Source organism: Centroberyx affinis, unplaced genomic scaffold (genome assembly GCF_046629955.1).
Source record: "Centroberyx affinis isolate AG114_WGS23_722 - 3 ecotype Tasmania unplaced genomic scaffold, CSIRO-AGI_Caff_v1 ptg001340l_1, whole genome shotgun sequence".
Classification (NCBI taxonomy): domain Eukaryota; kingdom Metazoa; phylum Chordata; class Actinopteri; order Beryciformes; family Berycidae; genus Centroberyx; species Centroberyx affinis.
This window is the reverse complement of record NW_027279837.1, coordinates 485,001-507,018: the sequence shown is the minus strand read 5'-3', so window position 1 is coordinate 507,018 and position 22,018 is coordinate 485,001. Positions and strand designations below refer to the sequence as shown.

The window sequence follows — 22,018 nt, the reverse complement described above, 5'->3', positions numbered from 1 at the left end:
GCCCCTAATGAGGGAATTAAGAAGCTACGCTGGCCGTTCCCCATACTAACTTCCCAGGCACAAAACAAGGGATGTGTGCGTGTGTGTACGTGTTCACGAGTGTGTGTCTGTGTGTGTTGGTGTGTGTGTGTAAAAGAGAGAGCAAGCACAAGAGAGAGGCTAATCTGTCAGACTTAATCAAGCGTCTAGCAGTCCTGCCTCTCACCTACAGTAAAGAGAGAAACTTGGCCTCAGCGTTGGGGTGCTACAAGCATGTCCTTGAGCCTTCTAGTTCCTTTACACTGTATACTTCACAAAACCCATAGGCTGCTTCAAAGATTCACATTCAAAGCATCAATCTACAGCGTTTCCCTATAGACTTCAGACGCAACATGTGACAACCAAGTCGACTGTTACAGAAATGACAACAGACACCACAAAGACAGTAAAGAAGAAGAAGACAGAGACTGCATGACTGACCCCTCTACCACAGTGGTTGGTGGACCACCGGGGGTCCTTGAGGGGGTTCTAGGGGTCCCCAGCAAATTGATGAAATGTTAAACTTCATCATTAATTCATTTACAAGAAGTTAACAGCATTAGAGAATGTGGAAGAAAGACTATTTTGATCATAGTTTCACTGTTAGCTCTCTACCTACAATGAAGATAGTCTAGGAATTCTGGATAAAATCATATCTAACAGTAAAAAATCTTATCAAATGGGGGTCCATGGCCCTAAATTAGGGGTCCTTGATATGAAAAAGGTTGAGAATCACTGCTCTACCAAACACCAGGCATGTGGTGGCCGGTGGACTTACCATAGTGCGAGTCTAGGTAGCCGTTGCGGGGGTCCATGGCGAACAGAGTGCCTCGGTAGGGCAGGGCATGGTCAGCCAGGTGGGGCAGGGAGCCGTGGAGCTCCTTCTTCACCAGCGAGGGGCGTTCCTCTGTGGAGGTGGAGGGCTCCTCGCTCAGCTTCCTGTCTGGGGCACCGGGCGTAGCGGCCTGAGAGCTGATGGCGTTGCGCCTCTCCCGGTGGTACGGCGTGCCCGAACTCTCATCCTCTGCAGAAGGAGAGGGGGAGAGAGGAGGAGGAGGAGGAAAATAAAGAATTATTATTAACTGATATCAGAATAGATATTGGGAGAAGGTGTAGGAATCTCTCTCCCTCCCTGAATATGTTTCACACACTCACATAAACAAGTACAGTGCACATGCATTAACGCGCACACACACTCTTTCTCTCTCTCTCTCTCTCTCTCTCTCTCTCTCTTTCTCCCTCTCTCTCTCTCTCTCTCACACACACACACGCAGCCAAACACACGCATTTTGTAAACACCCATAGACATGGTGGTGAGCAAGTCAGATCACGTAGCGTGCTCTTGCAAGGGGGAGGAGGAGCAGGAGATCAGCTTTGTACACCTGCAACCTACTGGGCATTATGGGTGTACATCCGGCGGGGTTTGCCTCCGATGGAGCCAGATGTGGGAGTTCAGCGGCAGAGAGTGAAAAGCGAGCGGACACCTCAGATGAAACAATCCCAACCTCCTCATTTCGCACAGTCAAGGGAGCGTTTCCCAAAAGTCTGTTCTTAAAGTCAGCTCTGTCTGTTCTTTTTATAAAGAAATGAATTCCCATGGAGGAGGAAACACAGGCTTTTCCCCTGCATTCCAAGCTGCCCATTAACCGGCCTCATGGGTTGTTTTAACCCCACCCCCTTTCGCTGGCTTGCTTACTGCCTCACTCTCTCTCTCACTCTCTCTCTCTCTCCCTCTCTCTCTCTCTCTCTCTCTCTCTCTGTTCTCAAAGTAAATCTCTCTCTGTGTCTGAGGGCAAAATTAGTAGGAGATGGGGTCTCTGGAGAAAGCTCCCTGGCATGCTGGGGTAGAGGGGATAAATGTGGAGTTGAGTTCAAGGGCTGAGCTCCAGCAGAAAGACATGACCCTTGACCCTTGGCCTGGCCTCTGATCTGACATGTATGGGGGTCAGCAAGCCTCCTGACCTGGTATTAGTCTGTGCTGTAGTACGATACTATACAGGCTAGTTCAAAAATATCCCAGAACACACAGGGACTTCAATACTGACTCTTATGAGCTGAGCCCTTGGATATGATGTGTATGATAGGGGGAAAAAAACGGATGTGAAACTATATCATTCTATAAAACCTTTGAGTTTGATTTGATTTTTATTTCATAGAGATAGAGATAAATCCTGCCTGTTTCAGCGCTGGACATATCAAACACCCTCTTCAAATCCAGCAGCTTGGTCCAGCCTGATCCACAGACTCTGGCCTAGTCTCTATCCAGGCCCAGATTCCTTCATTAGCTGCTGCTGTGAATGGTCCCCAGGTTGAGCCCTGGTTATAATTTTACCATTGAGGGTGTTGATCATCAGTACACTCCAATGCTCTAGCTCGGGCTGAGATCCTGGCAAAATGCCGCTGTGCTGGCGCCAGAGGTTCTGTAGTATTAGCGGCCTAGCGGTGTAAGGCCCCCCCCCACCCACCCACCCACCCTCCCACTCCCTACGCACTGCAGCCCAACAGCATCCAACTGCCAATTAAGAACAGAGGAGAGGGCCAGATTAAAGACCACTACCTAGAGCGCTGAAGAGGGCCGCCATAGTACTGTACCACTTCACAGAAGAAGAGAACCGGTCAGAGAGGGAGAGATAGAGAGAGAAAATGAAGCAGGGAGAGAATGAGACAGAGAGAGAGGGAGAGAAGAGGAGGAGGAGCGACCCACGGGTCTTGCTTTTATTCCTCTCACTCTCCCACATCCATTACCTGCATTTGGGCCAGCCGTGCCCCGGCGCAGCACTGGCAGCAGATTCCAAGAGTCTTAACGCGGAACTGACAGCCGGAGAGGGAAGCCGCTCTCATCCGCAGGAAATGACAGTGTCAGTTATGATATAAGTATTTAATCCTATACTGCACAGCCAGTGATCTTATTAAGGGAATAATGGCACTTATACGGTTAAAGCTGGATTAATAGGTCTGCTCTTGCAAAGCGCAATATTAACATAAAGGGATTTCTGAACTGGGTTCATCTCCTCACACGGATTGAAGAAAGTCGCGACTGTAAACTGTGCTGGGAGCAAACACAGCTAAGGGTAGAGCATGCAGCTGAGGGTAGCATAGGCCTGTACTGCATAATGTTAGCTTATTCACATCTAGCAAATCAAGCATTAGACTAGGGAGAGCAAAAACTGTTTATTACGAGCTCATTTTCTTACCTTTTATAAGGGTATAAGGTGTTTTTTTAAACAGATTCATCTTTGTCTTAAGTGGCCATCAGACACTGCTACTGGCCTAAAATCAAATCCCATCTTCTTTTGCGTTGCTGAAAAAAATATACTATCCATTAACTGCTGCTGTTTTACTATTTTCTTATTTCCTTTTGACTCTCTCTATCGTCTCTCCCCATCTTTCTTTTTCTCACTCTCTTTCCCCCCTTTCTTCTTTCCTTCTCAGTGACCTGCACTGCTATTCAGACGTGTCTCTCTCCTCCAAGGGAGGTCAAGCGACTAATAGTTCAATCACAGCAGTGTCACGGTGCCACCATCCCCCTCCGGTCACCATGGCAAACCCACAGGGGGGTTCATCATTCTACAATATACCACCTTAAGGGGCTTCATTACTTGTGCTCATACCACCTTAAATGGTTAAACAAACACTCGGCAGCACAAGGGTCAATTGACTCCTTGGCTGGTGGAAGAGAACCACACGAGTCAACTGAGGTTTCCCTTCTATGCTGCTTATAATTGCAGCATGAAACTTTTGACATTTGAGGTACACGTAAAAAATGTGCAATGGTTAATTTAAAGATGCAATGTTTTCTCCCGTCTGAGTGATGCTGAATGACTAGTAAGACACATGTGCAAACACACACATGTAACTTTGAAAAGTTGAACTCGGCAACACCTCTCCAACCCTGACCATCCGCCCCACAGACCCTTTCCCCTTTTTCCCTCCCTCATTTTTCATTCCTCTTTTATTTCCCTCTCTTTTCCCATGGTTGCCCCATCCAGTCCTCCACCAGTTTGCAGGTCTATTCAGCCCAACACAAAAGCAGCAGGCCGGTCCTCTGTGGACCAGAGGAAAGCATGCCTCTCAAAAAAACAGAAAAAAGAACTATCCCGCTCTCTCTCTATGGTGATTGAATTTCTTAACATCTTTTCAAAAAGCGCTTAAATGCCTGGAGGCGAGAGGAAGAAACAAGCTAATGGTGGATGGGGAGCACTGAACAAATTTCAGAGCCCTTTCCTGCTCGCGTTTGAGGTTGAAAGCGAGCTCCTGCCTTTCAAGTTTCAAAGTCCTCCTTCCTCCCGCAGTGTCACTGAAGGATTTGAAAAGAAGGTAATTGTGCTCACTGCCGTCCTGATCAGAGCACACGCCCCAGCTCTAGTATTTCAGGAGCTTTCTCTGCCACTATAATGGTACCTGGTGCTCCATTCCAGCATTCTCCCTCTCTCACTGCTCTTTCTCTCTTTACTCTCTCTCTCTCTCTCCATCCTTCTGCAACTGCACTCTCTCTCTCTCTCGCTCTCCCTCACATTCTCTCTCTCTCTTGCTTTCTATCCCCCTTCCACCCCCAGCGAGCCACTCATTAAATCCTAATGCCCAGGTTTCTCCCCTTCTTCCCTTGTCAGGGGTCTCTATTGTAAAACTCTGGTTTGGATACCTTCAGAGAAAACCTTATGCATGGCCTTTAATATAGCAGTATAAAAGAGAGGGTGAATCCATACAACAAATGACAAAATGAAAATATAAAACAGATAATGAGATATGGAGTGGGGCCAAGTCATCTGAGAGTTGGGCCCTGGGACAAGGGGGCTGAAGTTAAGGGTGCCCAGCTGATTCAAAGAAACAAGAAGCGAGACAAAAACATTGCCCTGCTGTCTTTGAAGAAGTTGGTGTTTTCTAGAGGCAGAGGTTGAGGTTGAGAACAAGGATCGAGGTTCCTCCGCATGCCAATCTGTCCTTGCCTCTAAACCATCTGACTTGCCCTCCGGCCCCGCACCATGTTCGTTTCTAAAGCTGGGACATGTGTGTTTCAGGGGCGCACAAAGGGCCATTGCACACTGCTGCTCTTTCCCCCATGACTGCCTTTTCTGAAAACCTTAACATCAGAGGAGGTGTTGTTGTTCCTCTGAGCCAAAGCCAGCCTCATACATATGTTGTGTTCCACCTTCGAACTTCTCAAAGCACCGTTGTCAGTGGCACGAAGAGGTTTTGGCTGGTGAACACATGGAGAGTGAACGAAGGAGGAGAGGAGTGGAGGATGCACAGTGAAATCACAAAACACTTCTTCAAAGCTCCTCTCCTCCTGTGCAATAATCTCTTGCTCCTTTCTTCTTTCTCTTGCAAATCAACTCCCGGGAAAGACTCAAGACTCCCCAATTAACAATGAGAGGGGGAAGAAAAATTCCAGCAGCTGGCTAGAGTTTAATAAGAGCACCTCTCCAAGCGGCTTAGGCTTATGTACCTGATTCACCGGCCCTGGCACTGGCGCTATAGACAGAGGGAATCATTCACGATTAGCGCAGGCTGAAAGAAGAGGGAGAGAGAGACCGTTCAAACTCCACCGATCGCAACACAACAAGAGCGCAGGGGATTACTGCAATTGTGTGGGGTATTTTTCTGATCAACTTCTTGGCTGCCGGGCGCGGCGCCACCAGGAGCTGGGCGCCTTCCCCACAACAGAGTTCAGTTTTGTATTATGTGAAGGTTACGGAGTCTTAACGGAGCTTCCTGCATCTGCCTAACAGGGTGACACTCCAGAAACTCCTTGACAAACAAATCTTCTAAATGTCACAGAGCAGAATCGCGAAAAGGTCATATCCCCTGTTATCTGTGTGCAGGATAGCTAGCAATCCCCAGTCAAAAAATCGGTCAAAGCTCTGCAAAACTTGAGCAAACATTATAATGCCCACTCCCTCTAACTTTGCGCTCTTGTTTGATTCTGTCTCTGCAGAGTGAATCCGTGGTGGTACATCATTTAACTATCAGCGTGTGACTGATGTTTGGTCTAATTGCAGAGAGAGGCAGTGGGCCGGTCAGGATGATTCCCTCTCCTGGTTAGCAGTCTGTTGTCAGCTGCTGATTTCCCACACAGCACTGACAAATGCTCTCTTCGATATTCATCTTGGCAAATTCGACGGCTCCCACATCTCAATTTGGCTCTCGGCAGCCCACGCCCCAACCCCCAGCTCCGCGGCCCAGAGTCCCAGCCCGCTCTCTGTGCCGCTGGGGGTCTGCTGGGACGCACCCAGGGCTCAGCATCTCACAGTCCCAGCCTCCAGGCCCCGGGGCTGGGGAGGGGCAAATCAAAGCCTGCTAGGCTCCTTCCTTCTTCTCTGCACTCACCTCAAATCAGCCTCACAGCAGGGTTGCGTCGTGCCAAGCCTCCGCCTGCCCCTCGCTACCCCTTATGCACACATTAGGGGCACAGGCCCACCATAGAGCAGCCCGAAACCCCACTACCATTTCATCAGGGCCACATTGTGAGGGAGCAATGAGCATCGCAGTCAAAGAGCTGAAAGCCCTCGCTAAAATGCACACTGATGCGTTTTTGACCATGGATACTTATGGCTTTTAAGGTTTTTCGCTGAAAGGGCACCTTGGCCTGCATTCTTTGAGGAATCAAACTCTTAAGAGATGCATTTGATCAGGGATTGAAAGAATAAAATGAAGCCATTTAGCACTTTGATTGGCTTATAGACGGAATTAGCATTGCTTTAGATGGTCACCAAGCAGCTATGATCAGCCGTAACTTGTCGGTTATTTACACTGACCTCTGTAACAATATAAAGTGATTGTGCGCCGGGGCAGACTAGGGCAGAATCATGACTGGTTGGGACAGTGGGTCTTTTAGGGTGGATCTAGGCAAACTGCCCGCCAGACCGGAGTGGGCCAGCTTTCCACTGGGCCTGAGCATTGGAATCCCACTTCTGACACCAGAGTGATCCGGACCGAGTCTGTGGCACTCAGATTAGGAACCGCTCGCCAAGAGAAATGGATACCCAGCCAAGGCAAAGAAGCACAGAGCCAACAGTTAGGATAAAATAGAAAAAAAAATAATAATATAATTTTAAGCACATCAAATACGATCCACAACGCCACTGTGGATATTTCCCACCTTACAGTATAGAATGAAATTCATAAAGCTGTTTCCCTTCACTGTTAATACATCCAACTTTATGTCCCAGTGTTTTTTGAGCTCCTTTCCATACTAGACTCTGAACACTCTTGTGCCAACACATTGCGATGGTGTGTGTGTGTGTGTGTGTGTGTGTGTGTGTGTGTGTAGATTCACACATGCCAGTATGTGTGTTCGTGTGTGTACGTGTGCGTGCATACGTGCAACGCAGTGAGGCAGAGAGGCCCCCATTAAGATAGTTAGCCAGCGCTTACTGGGAGCTGGATAATTAGACACTTCAAAGGCACCTGCCCGCCGTCCCAGAGGGGGCAGGAATCGCCGCCCCCCGCCCCGTTTAAAAGCATGTTAACTCCTATCTGAGGCTAGCAGGCTAATTTAACTTTTGACATTTGATATCTAAGGAATGAGAGGGATCAGCCGTTTAGCTGGAACAGGATTACCCCCCAACAGCCCTCCTCCTCCTCCTTCCTCTCCCTCCGCCCCCCAGCCCCAAAAACCCTCTCTCCCAGTCAGGCCGGATTCATTAATTTTCCTGCAGCTAAGCAGTTTATCAATGACTGGTGAATGTCTAAGTCCAGAGTGGAACATCCATTGCTGCGACTCTCTCTCTCTCTCTTTTCTCTCTCTCTCTCTCTCTCTCTCTCTCTCTCTCTCTCTCTCTCTCTCTCTCTCTCTCTCCCTCTCTCTCTCTCTATCCCTCTCTCTTCTCCGGTGATTAGGCCTTCGGATGTTTGGATCAGTCTATTCCACTGTTGTCTCCCTGCCTGCTCGGTTGCTGCTGATCTATTCTCATACCTGCTTAACAGCTCAGTATACAGAGGTGAAACACTGTTTAAGTGAACTGTTTGAATGGCATTCGGTGTGTCTGCACAGAAATGGCAATTTCCATTCACAGGTAAAGATGCTATTAGTTGTACACCTGTGAGATTAATTTCCAACAGCACCCCAGCCAAAAACCATGACATCCTTTTTGAAGAACCAATCACGGCGATAGACAGTAACCTTTGACCTGTCGCAGGTAGAGAGGTGTTAGGAGTTAATTTGAGGCCATAACTCCACATTGGTCTCAGTCTAATGCTCTCTGCTTTATGTCTACATTACAGGTTGAATCAGGGGCTATGCATGAGTGTGACGGATCTGGGTTAAACGAACAGCACGCCTGGGCCTTTGATGCCGCAGCTGGTAATGCTTACTGTTCCTTACCCGCCACATTCAGACATAAGGTCTTTTTACCAGAGAGCATGACAATCAGAATTCCAAACTACAAGCCAAATGTCATAAAAATAACACAACTAAACTGACTCCTTCACTCCACTCCCATAGCCATAAAAACAATCAGGGGCTGTTCAGAGCTCACATTAAGTCACCTGGTGTTAAAAAAAAATATTCCAAGGTTAATCAAATCAACTCTTTCAGCTTTAACACCTTGACACGTCAATTATTAAAAATAACATTGGTTCTTTTTCCACAGTTTCTCCTTCAAGAACCATGAGGTGCCAACTCACTTCACAAAGAATCCTTTATAGACCCATCAATCTCCATTTGCCTTCCACCTTCCTAGTATCTTAAAATCCTATTACAGCTGACGTTTGGGCCAAGTCTGCCACAAAATCCAATGACACACACCCCCCCCCCCCCCCCCCCCCCCCCCCCCCCCGCCCGCCCGCCCCCCACCCCTGTGATATGGATGGGAGTGCCCGCTTGATAAACAGGGCGTAATTCAGCCCCCTTAAAATACAGGTGAGACCTGGACCCCTTCATTACAGTGTCTGCAGCGCACAGGGAAAGCTCTGCAGATTAAAGGATCTACCTTGTTGGCCAAACAGACTTAACCACTGTCTGCTGGGAAGGGGCTGGAGGTTGGAGGTGAGTGGGAAAAGGAACAGGCACCAGACTCTCTATGTGATTAGAAAGGTGGCTCTGCAGTGCAATGGAAAGCACATTGCAGGGTAAATTTGTCAAAGGTTTGGGCGGCTTTTTGGCCCAGTGGTTGGAGTGGCCATCTGGTAGCTAAAAGGTCACAGGTTTGATCAGCCTGTATATATCCTGTCAAAGCATCCTTAAGCAAAACATTGAATCCCTACATGCTCAGTGTAATAGCTCAGTAATAGCATCAGTGAAATGTCTAAAATGTAAATGAAGACAGCCAGAACTGGGCACCGTGACAGAGAATGAAGATGGAGGGGATAGTGTTAGTTTAACATAGGTATATAAACATTACCTCTATAGTATTTCAGTGCTCACACTGGGGCAGCATGAGTGAAAAGCTACTCCTTTATCCCAAACATCCCATACATGGGACACATTCCTCCATCTCACCACATATTGTCCTTGGCTTCCTATTGCATTTTCATTCTTTCAAAAAAAAAAAAACCTTTCCTTGATCTTTACACCCCTCTAACTTTCTCCTCACCATATTCTCTGCACGCACTCTCCCTTTTCTCCTCCTTCCCTCGCACCCTCAGTCTCTCCCTCTCTCTTAAGGGAGTACCGCCTCCTGTTGCTGTCCCTTCTGGGTAATGAGCTCACCTCATATGTGACCTCTCCTGTCACTCCTGCCTGTGGAATCCTCCTCTCCATCTCCCCTCCTCCTCTAATCTCTGCATTACTTTCCCATTAATCCCACATTCCACACAAGGGCCGCTGCTGCAGCTCAGCTGACACGTTGCCCTCATAATCTGGTGTCCTTATTGAAATGAATCGCCATGATGGGGTTCGGTGGAAAGAAAAGATTGTTTAGCACAACCATATTATGGCGGCGAAAGCTCCCTGCAGGTTTTAGCCTGGATTTTAGACTGCCCCCCCTTCTAGGATTCACCTGGGGCACGTGCTTTACTTCCCTTCTCTCTTCATCCCTCATTCCCTCTCTTCTGCCTCTTCACATCCCACCTTCCTTATCTGCCTCTCATTCTCACTTTCTTCCTGCTAATCTCTCGCTAGCGCACTCCCGCTTTCCTGCTCTCGCCCGTCCCTTCATCTCTCCGCTCTCTCCCACTTCTTCTCTCAGTTCCCATGTCTTCCTGAATCCCCTGCATCTCCCCCTCTCGCTCTCTCTCTCTCCCTTCAATCTCCCTCTCTCTCTCTCTCTCCCCCCTCATTCCCTTCCTCCCTCCATCCTTCTCCCTCCCCTCCAGGGCCGCAGTGGGACTGTCGGACTCACGCAGCCCCATGCTGAGCTGCTCCAGAGCCAGGCCAGAACAAAGAGCCCATTGAGCCGAGCGGAGACGTAATGTGGGCCGCCTCTGACAGCACCGCGGATGAAGTCATGAGGTCGCCAAACAGTTAATAATCACAGGCCCATCATCCAGCTGCCCCTAAGTGTGTGTGTGTAGCTTGGTTGTGTGAAAGAAAGTGAGAGAAAACGAGATATTATGTGTGTCTGTGTGTGTGTATGCACGTTTGTGTTCACGCGCATGACTGAATGTGTTTATCTGCAGTATGCAATGAGAGTGTACATATCTAAGACCATATGGACGGATAAAAGCTTTTAAGAGGGTAATGAGATACTCCATGACACTCAAAAATGCGTTCGATCACTTTGTAAATACCGCAGATGAAAAACAAAACCTCGAGAGATTTGCTCTTTTAGGTTTCGGCTTTGCTCCAGTTGTGTTGTGAAGAACAACCCCCCCCCAACTCTCTCTCTCTCTCTCTCCCTCCCCTCCCTTCTTTCTTATTGGAGTCTGTCTGGCGCAAAGTCTGACATGACACACATCTCCCCGGGACCGGAGCTGTCGCTGCGAGGCCCGCACTCCGAACATCATTAGCCTCGCAGCTCCAGGTGAGACCAGACAGGGCGGGAGAGAGAGACAGAGAGAAGAGCTGGAGAGGAACGGATAGAGACGGAGCTGCATGTGCAAAAAAAAAAGGGGATGCGTGCGATTCTGTTAAAGCATTAATCTCAATGCCACTGAATGGCCATGGCCTATTAAAATGCCTTTAGAGGACCACTTGCTTGTCAAGAGGCCTCCAGGCTGAGTTTAGCTCGGGGCAGGAGGAGGAGGAGGGGGGACAGAATGGTGAAAGACAGCTATGCAATTGATTAACATGAGAAGGGCTTGCTCAAGTTCAAATTGCACGCCCCCTCTGCTGTAAGCTACAGACATTTGTTTCCCCGCAAGTAGAATGTTTCTTTCAAACCCTGTCTCTGCTACACATCTGAGTTCAATTCTCCGCATGCCCTCTTTCTGAAAATCAATCCCTTCTCCTCCTCTCCTCTGCTCTCTTCCTCCAGCTCTGCGAACAGACCAGGGTGAAGGGATTACGCCGTCCCTCCCCAGATCCAGGCAAGACAACAAATGGTTCTTATCAACTGACACCCCCCTGCCATCCAGGAGGAAGAGGCTGAAAACCGGCCAAGCCGCTCCAACGCGGATGTGTTTCTCGGCTCTGTCTGCCAATCGCGGCAACTCTTTTCACACTTAAAACCTGAGCTATTTACGAGAGCCATGGGAGCGTGCGCGCGCAGCACCAGAGGGTGGGAAGAGCGGAGGGGAGAGAGCTGCCGCTTCTCAACCTCTGCTTCTAATCAATCACCAGAAATCACTGCCATGGTTTACGGCCTTTGATCCTAGCTCCTCTTTCGCACTGCGAGGGAGAGAGAGGGGCGGGCGGGCGGGGAGACGGGTGAGAGGCAAGGCCCAGGGGGGTGGGGAGGTCAGGGGAGAGAGATTAGGGGTATAAGGCCTACTGCTCCCTCAAACCTGAGAGCATGTCTTGATTTAATCCAATGAGTTTTCAGCTGAAATTGAAATATACAGGCCGCTTTCAGACAAAAAATTAAATTTCTGATATTTTTGGATGTTTTGCGTATCAGGACATCAACCAAATATTTATCAACAAAGATTTTAAAGAGTTTATTTATATGATTCAGTGCAATGGATGGATTGGGTGTACAGCCACCAAAAATGCTGTACATTACATGCTGTCATTTTCATTTGCAAATGCATGTATTGTGTTAAAGACTAAATTATAGTAAGATCAGTAAAGTTATTTTACATGTTAAATTAAAAAAAGTACAATGGGAAAAAAGTGGTCTAAAAACACACAGAATTTACATATTTTATCAGCTATTGGCTCATTTGTCTATTGTGTTACCAAAAATGATAAACATCACATACATACAGTTTTTTTTATTTCTGTATTTTCAGCTGGTAGAGTTTCATTAGAAACTTTTCTTGATTCATCTGTGGTACCTGTCCTTGTACTGTGCACTGTACAACACATTGTATATGCAAACAAATTATGCTCAGTAATTTGTGCGTAATATAATGCAGTGGTTCTAAATCTTTTCAGCACCTTCTTCAGCGAGACACAAAAATCTACAGCACGCCAAGTTATAGATTGTTTAAAAATGTCTCATATGTCCTCACCACTTGATCATATAAGTCAAGGAAGCAACTGAAAATGAATGCACAAAATGTCTCATGCAGAAAATACAAATCAGCTTGAGACCAATATGTTTTTCTGCTCTCCATTTTCTTTACATTTGAACAAAAGGAAAGCTCAACTCAGTAGCAGGACCTTTCCTCCTCCATACACACCCATACTTTCACATAAACCCCAATAGCAAGGCCACTAGTTGCTATCTCATCCTCTGCTCCCATTCAACGAGAACCCAACTGAGGTAAGGCGGCGTGAGCGAGCGAACAAAACAGAGAGGACGCGGAGAGGAACACACCACAATAAATTCTCCTGGCAGGGTCAGGACACTCCTGCTTTGTTCCTCCTGGCAGGAGGGAGGCCACTGATGCCTACCGACAAATGGACAGAGTGGCAGAATAATCAACTACTGTTTCCCCACTTTATGGGTTTATGAGTTTATGGGGGCCCTGGCCGACCCTGCGCCTCCCTCTCCCTCTCTCCGCGGTGGTGCAGCGGTGCAGCAGGGCCGGGCTGACGGACTTACCCCTCTCCTCTCACACAGGGCCGGCTGGCTGATTTGTCTTTGTGAGGCTGGTCGCTGGTTCAGTGCCTCGTCTCTGACCCGCCTGACCTCTGACTCACAGGCCTTTCTGGCTCTCAGCATGTCAGTGAAAATGACCTCAGGCTCTTCTGAGGAGCCTTTGTGATGGTCAGCGTGAACTATCACAACAGATTAGAATTAAAAAACTATGATTGGGTAGTTGAACTGAGATTATCATCTGTATCTATGCAGTACACAACATGAACTCTGAGTCAAATTAAGGACAAATTTTTATTTTTGTCAGCAAATGCCATTACTCGGAACCACCACAGTAACAGCCAAACACTTCCTATAGAGACTCTCCATAGCAAACAGGCAGGTTGTGCACTGACAAAAGCAAAGATCAGAATGTGTATTGCAATTCCACTACAGCTGAATTCTGGTGGCATCTCCACATGCGAAAGTCTTGAGGCAGTGGCTTACATGTAGCTTCCAGAAGTGAAGGAGCGGTGGAGCTCCAGCAGGCAGATCTGTGCAGGCAGAAGTGTGCCAGAGAGAGAGAGAGAGAGAGAGAGGGGCCAGGCCGGGCTGCAGTGGGCCGGGCAGCTGCGGGCCCCTCCGCCCTGAGTAGCAGTCAGGCTAAGCTAATCCCGTGCCTCGGGCCCCTGTGAGGTGGCTCTGCCAAAGCCTGTTGCCCTGCTGCTGCAGGAAATTGCCTTCAGTGCAGAGGTCCATGAAATGGCTCTGGCTCACCAGTGAAGGCTAAGCATATACATTGCGTGTGTGTGTGTGTGTGTGTGTGTGTGTGTGTGTGTGTGTGTGTGTGCACTTGGGCCACTGCGACTTTATGAACCCTAATCTACAGGCACCTTCTTTATATTATATCTCTATGTATCTCTAAGACATCAAATGTACTTTAGTGAAAACAGCCCTATTCTGGCAAAATATGCATTTTCTTCTATGCATTTCTACTGATATAACACATACAGAGGCCATACACAGAGAGCCTTGCCACTAAGAGCCAGTTTTCCTGTGTGGGGCTGTGTGTCAGGCTCTATAACGCCCCCTCCATTGTGCTGTTTGACCCGTGGGCCAGCCACAGCTCCCCTGAGGTCCCTTATCCCTCCATCAGTCCTCTCTCATTAGCCCCCACAGGCAGAGCCCAGAGCAGGGCACCACAGAGGGGCCCCTGCTTCCTGGTGCAGGAGCCACACACCTACCTCTGGTCCCCATAACATACATACAGCACTAATACAGATCACCTTTAGGCTCGCCGAAAATACCATCACAAATCACAGTTTCGCTGTTTGATGCATACACCAACAGTCCGATAATCTAGTATGAGATTCCTGGAGTGCATGTCCTAAAATAACCAGCAGCCTGAGTAGTGCTCTAACAGAGAAAGCCAATTTATCCGACACAAATCCGAACAGAAATATTTCTCATAATTTTCCTAATTTTCATATCCCTATCAGATCTGCTTCTTCCTCTGATGCCGAATCACTCGTCAGCATTTATTGTCAGAGAGTGTCTGGCTGGGTGTTCTCGTTAAATTTATATATTTATCAAAGATTTTTTTTTTTCTTTTGCTAACAAAAAAAATGATCATCAGTAGTTCATCTTTTAGGGGAGGGGGGGTGCTGGGGAAAAAAAACGAGGGATGAAAAAGTGGAAAGCAGAGGTGGCAGCATGAAAAGGGAGGAGGAGGAGGAGGAGGAGAGGGGGCAGGACACAGTGGAGAAACAGTTGATTATGAGTCCCATCAAGTGATCAATGATTTCATTAATAAGACGGATCGCGCGGCTGTCATCGCCGTGACACCGGGCTGAGGGATGATCCGCTCCCAACGCTCCATTTCCCCCCCTGCCTCCCCTCTTCCTCCTCTCCCCCCCCTTCCTCCCCTGTCCTTCCAATATTGCCTCCCTCCGCCAACGACAAGGGAACGCCAAGGAAAAAAGGGATGGAGCCGGGGTGTGTGTGTGTGTGGGGGGGGGGTGGGGGGTGGAGGGGGGCGGTTGTGTTGACGGGGGTGGTGGTGGGGGCAGTCATGAGGGAGGGAACGGAGGGGGAGAGGAGGAAGAAAAGTGAAAATCCATTTTGAAACCCATTTTCAATTAGGGGTCCACAAGCTGTTATCACAGGTGTCCCAGAATGGGGGCCCGTAAGTGAAAATGTCTCCTATCCGTTTCTGAAATGAAACCTTATCTGGGAGGCACAAAGATGGCGGGGACAGCGTATCTGTAAATTACTTTCCATCCCCGCTGTTAACGGGAACTTTATTTCTGTCAGATGACATTCCCCTCTATTTACCGTTGATCATTTAAATGGCTGCCTAAAAAGAAGGTGGCCCCTCACTCTTTCTCTATCTCTCCCCTCTCTTCTGTATCATTCTCCCTTCTCTCTTTTTCTCTCCCTATTTTTTCCCCGTCAAAAGATCTTTTTTTTTTTTTTTTCAAAGCAGTCAACTGTTCCTTTTCTTCCCTAAATACTTTAGGCACGCTCTCCATTTGCTTAGGGATTTCTCTGGTAACCTACACGAAAGCCTAACATTTGTTGCCCTTCAAGGCTTAACTTGTTTGCCTCTGAGACCCTGCTCCTGCCCTTTTAACCGTGACCATTAAAAGGTCCCAACTCCTTCACTTCATAAACTACTTAGCTCACAGACGCCCTGCTAGAACAGTTGCATTCCCTAACAATTTTCTGAACTGAGTCTATCGCATCTCCTCCCACTATCCCTGTTTCTCTATTCTCATCCCACTGCTTACATACTCACTAACTCCCTCTCTCCAGCTTTGTCCCTCTCTTCCCCCAAATCAGCAGCACCCATATCAAAAAAGTCCAGCAGACCTACCAACCAGAAACTTTTTTTCCCTTCTTTTTCGTAAATAGCTAGCCCTTCAGCCCCCACCCCTCTTTCTTCTTTTTTTTTTTTTATTAGCAAATTATCCCATGACGACAGGATTTATTCAGCCAAGGAGCATGGACATCTTTTTTTTTTTTTTTTAGCTCGGGAGGCAACAAAAGAATCAGGGGACTTTGTGGTCCACCTGCCTGGCGAATGATGAGGGTGGGAGGGGAGAGCACCCCCCCACACCCCTCCTAAAGAGCACCAATCACAGTATTGTTGTGGCACAGTCGGCTCTTTTGAGCTGTCAGGCCAGGGGAGGGGGCACACAGATGAATGGCACACAGGATGAAGCCACCATTTAGCCAACCATGTGGGAACGCTCTACCAGGACTCCATAATTACTCTGGGCCTGCTCAACTTGGACAAAACTTACAGACTGAGGAAAGGAGAGGCGAAGAGAGAGTGGGAGAGAGATGGCATGTTGGAGGAGGGAAGAGTTAAAAGAGTGAGGCGATGAGGAGAAACCAAGCGGGACAGGAGAATAGAGCTGGTGAGTCACGTGGTACAGTGGTTCAACAAGTGATTTTCCCCATGATAACCTCCCATCCAACTTCACTCTACTGTTAATTACAGCCAATCTGCATCAAGTATTATCTTCTACCGGTTAAAGCAAGTCTCCATTATGTGCTTGCTATCATCAGTGATGTTGTTTCAACCTCTGTGTTGAAAAAGAAGCTTTTTTCATGACACCTACTACAATACCCACAAGCCTCACCAACTCTCGACCAATCACGCGATCGCAAGAGCTCTCACGCTCGTTCCACTGTCACGCTCTCTCCTCAGTGGCAGCGCCCATTTGGCACGGTAGCTAGCCGTGTGCTCCATAACAGCCCATAGTATCCTAACACCATGCACGGCTGTTTGAGAGAAATTTTATCTTACCGTTTAAGTCTGATATACAATTCTTTCAAGCATTCACTCTTGGGTAATCTGTAAAATGCTTTACAATTGGTTACAATCCGGCACAAAGGCATTTTTATCACGGAGAGGCGGCCAGTCGATCGAAAACGCCTCTGTATTGCAAAGCACTATGGAAACTGTAGTCCTTTACCAAGCTAAAGCTGTTATGTACACAGTTTTGTACAAATGTTGTTTTTCTTAAAGTGCAAATCCAATTTAGTTATATATTATTCTTGCACTGTAAATTCTCTGATTGAGTGAGTGAAACTACATGGAACCAGCTGTTTTGAAATCTCGGTGCCACAAATGAACGGCCAAAACATTTCCAGAACCTTGATGACGTTGGTATTACAACATGACTAGCCAGCTCTATAAACTGAGAGAGAAGAAGAGGAAAGACAGTGAGAGTGAAACAAGAAGAAACAAGTTTTCTTCACTGAAATTGAACTTTTTAATATTGAATTATGACAACTCTGCAAAATGCATGTGAAGATTGTTTCTGCAGCAAAATCAGTTTCCCCAGACAAAAGTGCTGCTTGGTCACCAGAAGATTGCAGTTGCCAATATTAAATTACCGATCAGATCAATACCTCTATGGGCCAACTGATCACAGCCACAGCTAAAGGCCATGCTTCTAGGTAGCTGAGATTACTTTGGAAGAAGCGAGCTGAACAGCCGCCATGTCCGCTCCACCTGCCCCTCCTACTTACTTTCCACTTTTCACAACTTATCGTAGCACGCTGTAGCTGGGCGCACCACGGGGTTTCCGCTGCGCTGGGATCAGGGGCCGCTACCCTGCCTGACGGGGGGAAATATTTCCCTGGGCCTTCCTCAGAAGAGCCAGTCACTGGGGTTCCACAGCTGCTCACAATTACCTTTTGTTTGGATGGAGGCAGTGGGGCAGCCGCTACGGGGGTTAAAGTTGAGGCGAGTGTAGGGTTACACCTGATAAGAGGTTATGAGTTCTGGGGGAGACTTGGGAATGTGCTGTAATTATAACCACACAAAGAATGTGTAAGCTATCTTATGATTCCAAGCGAGAGATTGGGATCTAAAGGGACCTTTCTGTGTAGATAAGTATCATCCCTCCCTTCTCCAGATGAATTATGGGACTACTGTCTTTTGGGGTATGCACCATTACTTGAGGCTTTAGCATGTCTTCTTACGTGGCTGAATCGGTTTTAGGAGATTGCTCAACAAAGTTTACAAGACAAACCTTGTGCCGTTCCGAGTAGTAATTACCTGCACATTACAAAGAAAAATCTGCAATCACGGAGCCGAATTACATCCATGCTTTTTCCACAGCGTAAAACTTTTTTTTTTTCCACCGCTGCCCCTTTAATTAATAAAACAATGTTGGCCATCTGGGAATGAGTAAGAGTGAGAGTGTTCCCAAGAAGCTTCAGGATGCATTCCCTTACCCAGCGCCTCCACCCAGTTCCTGCGATAACTCCCATATGGGGAGAAAGTGACAGTCCCGGCAACCGATTTACCCTCTCTCGGACTATTTGAGGTCTCCTGATTCACACTTGGGATGATAACATTTGACATCCCACACATCCGCAGAGGCAGAGGGGTGACAGATAGCTCTCTAAGCTGTCAGCCCACCAACTCCACCTCCTAGATCCTCCCCCTGACCCTCCATCCCCCAGACCTTCTTAATCTTCTCGTTGCTGCTAATGAGCACAGCTGCAACTTAGGTCATGGTAATTTCAACTCTGGTTTTGTTATGACTTTTGCCTGTTGCCCCAAGGCTTTCCACCAAAAAAAAAAGTTTGTCATCTAATATTCTTCATTCCAGCGTATGAATGGGAATGAAAGGCTGAATGACGACAAGCTTAATGAAGTGTAAGCTCCATGTCTCTTTTAGCAGCATGTGTTGAAGACATTGCTATGTAAACATGTCAAAGTTTTGCTACCAGTGATTTCTGTATGTGACTCACTGTAAACCATGAGAATGAGGAAAAAGTAAACATTCATGTGCAAGCCGAAATGTTAAAGGAACACAGCAAGTTTTGGGGAGATAAACGAGAACATAGATACCAAACTCATCTGTGTGACCGCAGTAGATCATTGGCTCCATGCTAACACTTTAGCATACATCAAGTTGAGTGATAGCAGGTGACTAGCATTAACCAAAGTAAGAAGACTGAGGTTTTAGTGATATAAAGTTGTTAGTGGTTTATGGCCTGTAGAGTCATAAATCTAAAACATGAAATATCATTAACCAGGTTTATTTCTGGAACTATTTCCGCTTTTGTTTTTTATCTGTACACTGTCTCCCACTGACCACAATTATGTAAAGAGGAACAGTAGTCCTGGGCAGTTCAAAGTGCTTTTGTATCATTTTTTTGTGTAAAGTTTAGGAATCCCCGAATCTAGCCAGATGTCATATAAGATTACTCAGCTTTAGGAAAATATTGTAAGCTGAAGTGCAGCACCTAAACAACCAAAGCCCAAAATAAACCAAGATCTAAACCTAAAACTTAGCAACCAAACTATAAAATGTAGCAAAAGTAGCAACGCCTAAAGAGGTGAACTTTGCATTCGTACACTCAGGCAGCATTTAGTCTAGTTTAGTCTAGCTGTCATCCCTAACTCAGCATAGTACATGCTAAACCATTAGCATGGAGCACCGAAGTGAGGCATGGATGACTTTGGCTTCTATGTTCACTTAGTCACTTCATGGGTAAGTTGACCGATAGACCAGGTGTGTAGTGAGCACAGGTGAGAGGTGATGCGTACCGTTTGAGGTGGTGCTGGAGGCCACGGCCTTCTCACTGATGTCGGTGCGTGCTGATGAGCCCTTGGTCGCCACGATGGTCTCCACCCTCTTCTTCTTCTCAGCTGCAGAACTGGCCTGGGACTGGGTTTCCATGGCGATCGCTCATTCCTCAGCACCTCATGGAGACAGGATAACTGATGGAGAAGAAGGCGGAGAGGACGGGTAAATACAAAGCACTGAAGCACATAACAAGCAGAGAAGCAGAGAAGAAAGTTGTATAAACTTTTCCTTCAAAAAAGTGTCTCTCTACTAGTAAAACTGAAATAAATCGGTATGGAATGATTTGTGAAATAAGTTTGAGAATGATGGGGGTTTTTTGCTCGATCGAAGCTAAACTATTTCATCAAAAGAATGCCTCAAAAACGAGAGTTGAACTCAGTGAGTCTTTCACCCCGAAAACATGAGAAAGACCTTGGATCCAATGCCCCCTAGTCATGAAGCCCAGATCAGGCCATGGGTTAATCCACCAGCTCACCCTGGTTTATTTTAACTCATAATTGTTTGGGTCTAATGTGTCTAGATTTGCGTCGCCACTAACTGTGGTTAGATACCCAAGGCCAAGATTTAACTTCACCTTATTTTCAACTATGCCACAATAAACTTCTGACTTCCTGTCAAAAAAACAACAACTCTATAACAGAGCGAGGCAGGACACCCTGACTAGGTTTTATATCTCAGAATAGAAGTAAAGGTAGCTTGTGGATATACTGATAATCCCACTCAAGCAGTCTTTCCAGAGAGAAAGCAGAAACCTTAAGGGGATACCACAGAGAGAGAAACATTCACAGTCCTGAAAAAACAAGGTTTGTTTGAAGGCCCTTTTGGGAATATCATGGTGCCGGGCAATTTTTCTTTCAAAGAATAAAGGTGGTTCAAGTTAATACTGTCTGTGGGTTTAGTAGGGGGTTCAGCCAACAGTCTAGCAGACATGCTGCTCAGTTCAGCACCTCCGAGGCCGTCTACAAACTCAACACTATCTAGGTCACGGAGGGCTCTGTCCTCAACCCTGATTATGGAGAGACCATTAAACCAACATGGCGATACACCGCAGCCACTCATTTACACAAAGTACAGGACAGCTGCGTTTGGTCCAATACAAGGCCTTCACTTAGACTCCAAGTGCTCCATAATTCAGGATAATTACTGGAAATATTTAGTCTGACTAACATTTTCTGTCCAATAAAGACAGCTAATTACCTGACTATACTATTTAATTGTCCTCCACCCTATAAACATGCATGGATACAAAGGCCAGCAGTAAAGCCGGCTGTAATGCAAACACAGGGCTGCTGCTAAAACTACAAGAGAGAGAGAGGGGGGGGGGATTTTTACCAACTCCCCAAGGAGGGAAGGAGAGGGGGAAGTGGAGAGGGGTAAACTTCAGACAAACACAGTGCGCTTTGTTTGTTTTTTTTCCAACCCCCTGAAAAACCCAAGTCTGTCATCCATTCTGACCCGACAACAACATCTGTAAGCAATTCCTGGCTTACAGAAAAAAAAAAAAAAAAAAAAAAACACAACGCAATTACTCCCCTACCAATCAAAACAGAATTAAACAAGAGCTCTTCCTCTAATCACTCCCACATGAATACATGTGTAGCCGTCATTCCCGACCAAAGACATTTCTTCCTACTTGCACAGATATCATCTCAAATCACTGCTGCGTGTGTTTGATAGAATGAACGCTTTCATTTTTGGGGGTCTTTGGAGAGCGAGTCGGCGTGTTAATCTGTAGAAGACGTGCGGTGGTTTTTTCGCGTGTCTGTCTGCACATGCATGTATGTGAGTTCCTCAGCCGGATGATCAATCATAGGTACTCTGTCGTGAGAATAGCAGGTCATTCGTTTCACTTTCATCGCCCTGGAAACACAGACAAACTGAAACGAGAGCGTGATCAGACAGAAGCACCCCTAAGTCAGACTTTTACTCTCCCCTTTTAAAATTTCATTACATCATTCTAATGATTGAACTTGTGCAAAAGCAGGGAAGAGGAAGAGAACAGGGAGAGAACCTCCTTTACAGCTGTTATAGAGTAGACCCCAAGATGCTTTATGTGTGGAGGTTGCATACGTGCATGTGTGCGTGTGTGTGTGTAAGTGTGTGTGTGTCCCTTTAAAACACCCTGTTCCCCCCCAGGTGAGTCAGACAGGGGCACAGCGAGCTGAAAGCAGAGTGAATACGAGGGTCAGGACCGGGGGTTTTGTAGGGGAGGCGAGGAGAAAGCGGAGGCATTCCACTGGTCGGGCAAATATTCACAACTCCAAGCCGCTGAAGCGTGTCTGACCGGCCTTTTGTGTTCCACGAGGCAGGCCACAGTTCCAAAGCAGCAATTAAAAGCAGGACCTTTTCACCCATAATCCCTCTGACCTGGACGCCCACACC

At 47.1% G+C, this 22,018-nt stretch overlaps 1 protein-coding gene across 1 annotated transcript in view; it reads right to left on the bottom strand.

The window, feature by feature from the left end:
* Positions 1 to 22,018, bottom strand: part of gli3 (GLI family zinc finger 3) — a 97,754-nt gene that overhangs the window by 60,004 nt on the left and 15,732 nt on the right. The window contains exons 2-3 of the mRNA XM_071525834.1: positions 19,597 to 19,770; positions 797 to 1,042 (exon numbers count right to left, since the gene is read on the bottom strand). Of these exons, the coding sequence (XP_071381935.1) occupies positions 797 to 1,042; positions 19,597 to 19,729 (379 nt within the window). The 5' untranslated portion in view covers positions 19,730 to 19,770. The remainder of the gene's footprint in view (positions 1 to 796; positions 1,043 to 19,596; positions 19,771 to 22,018) is intronic.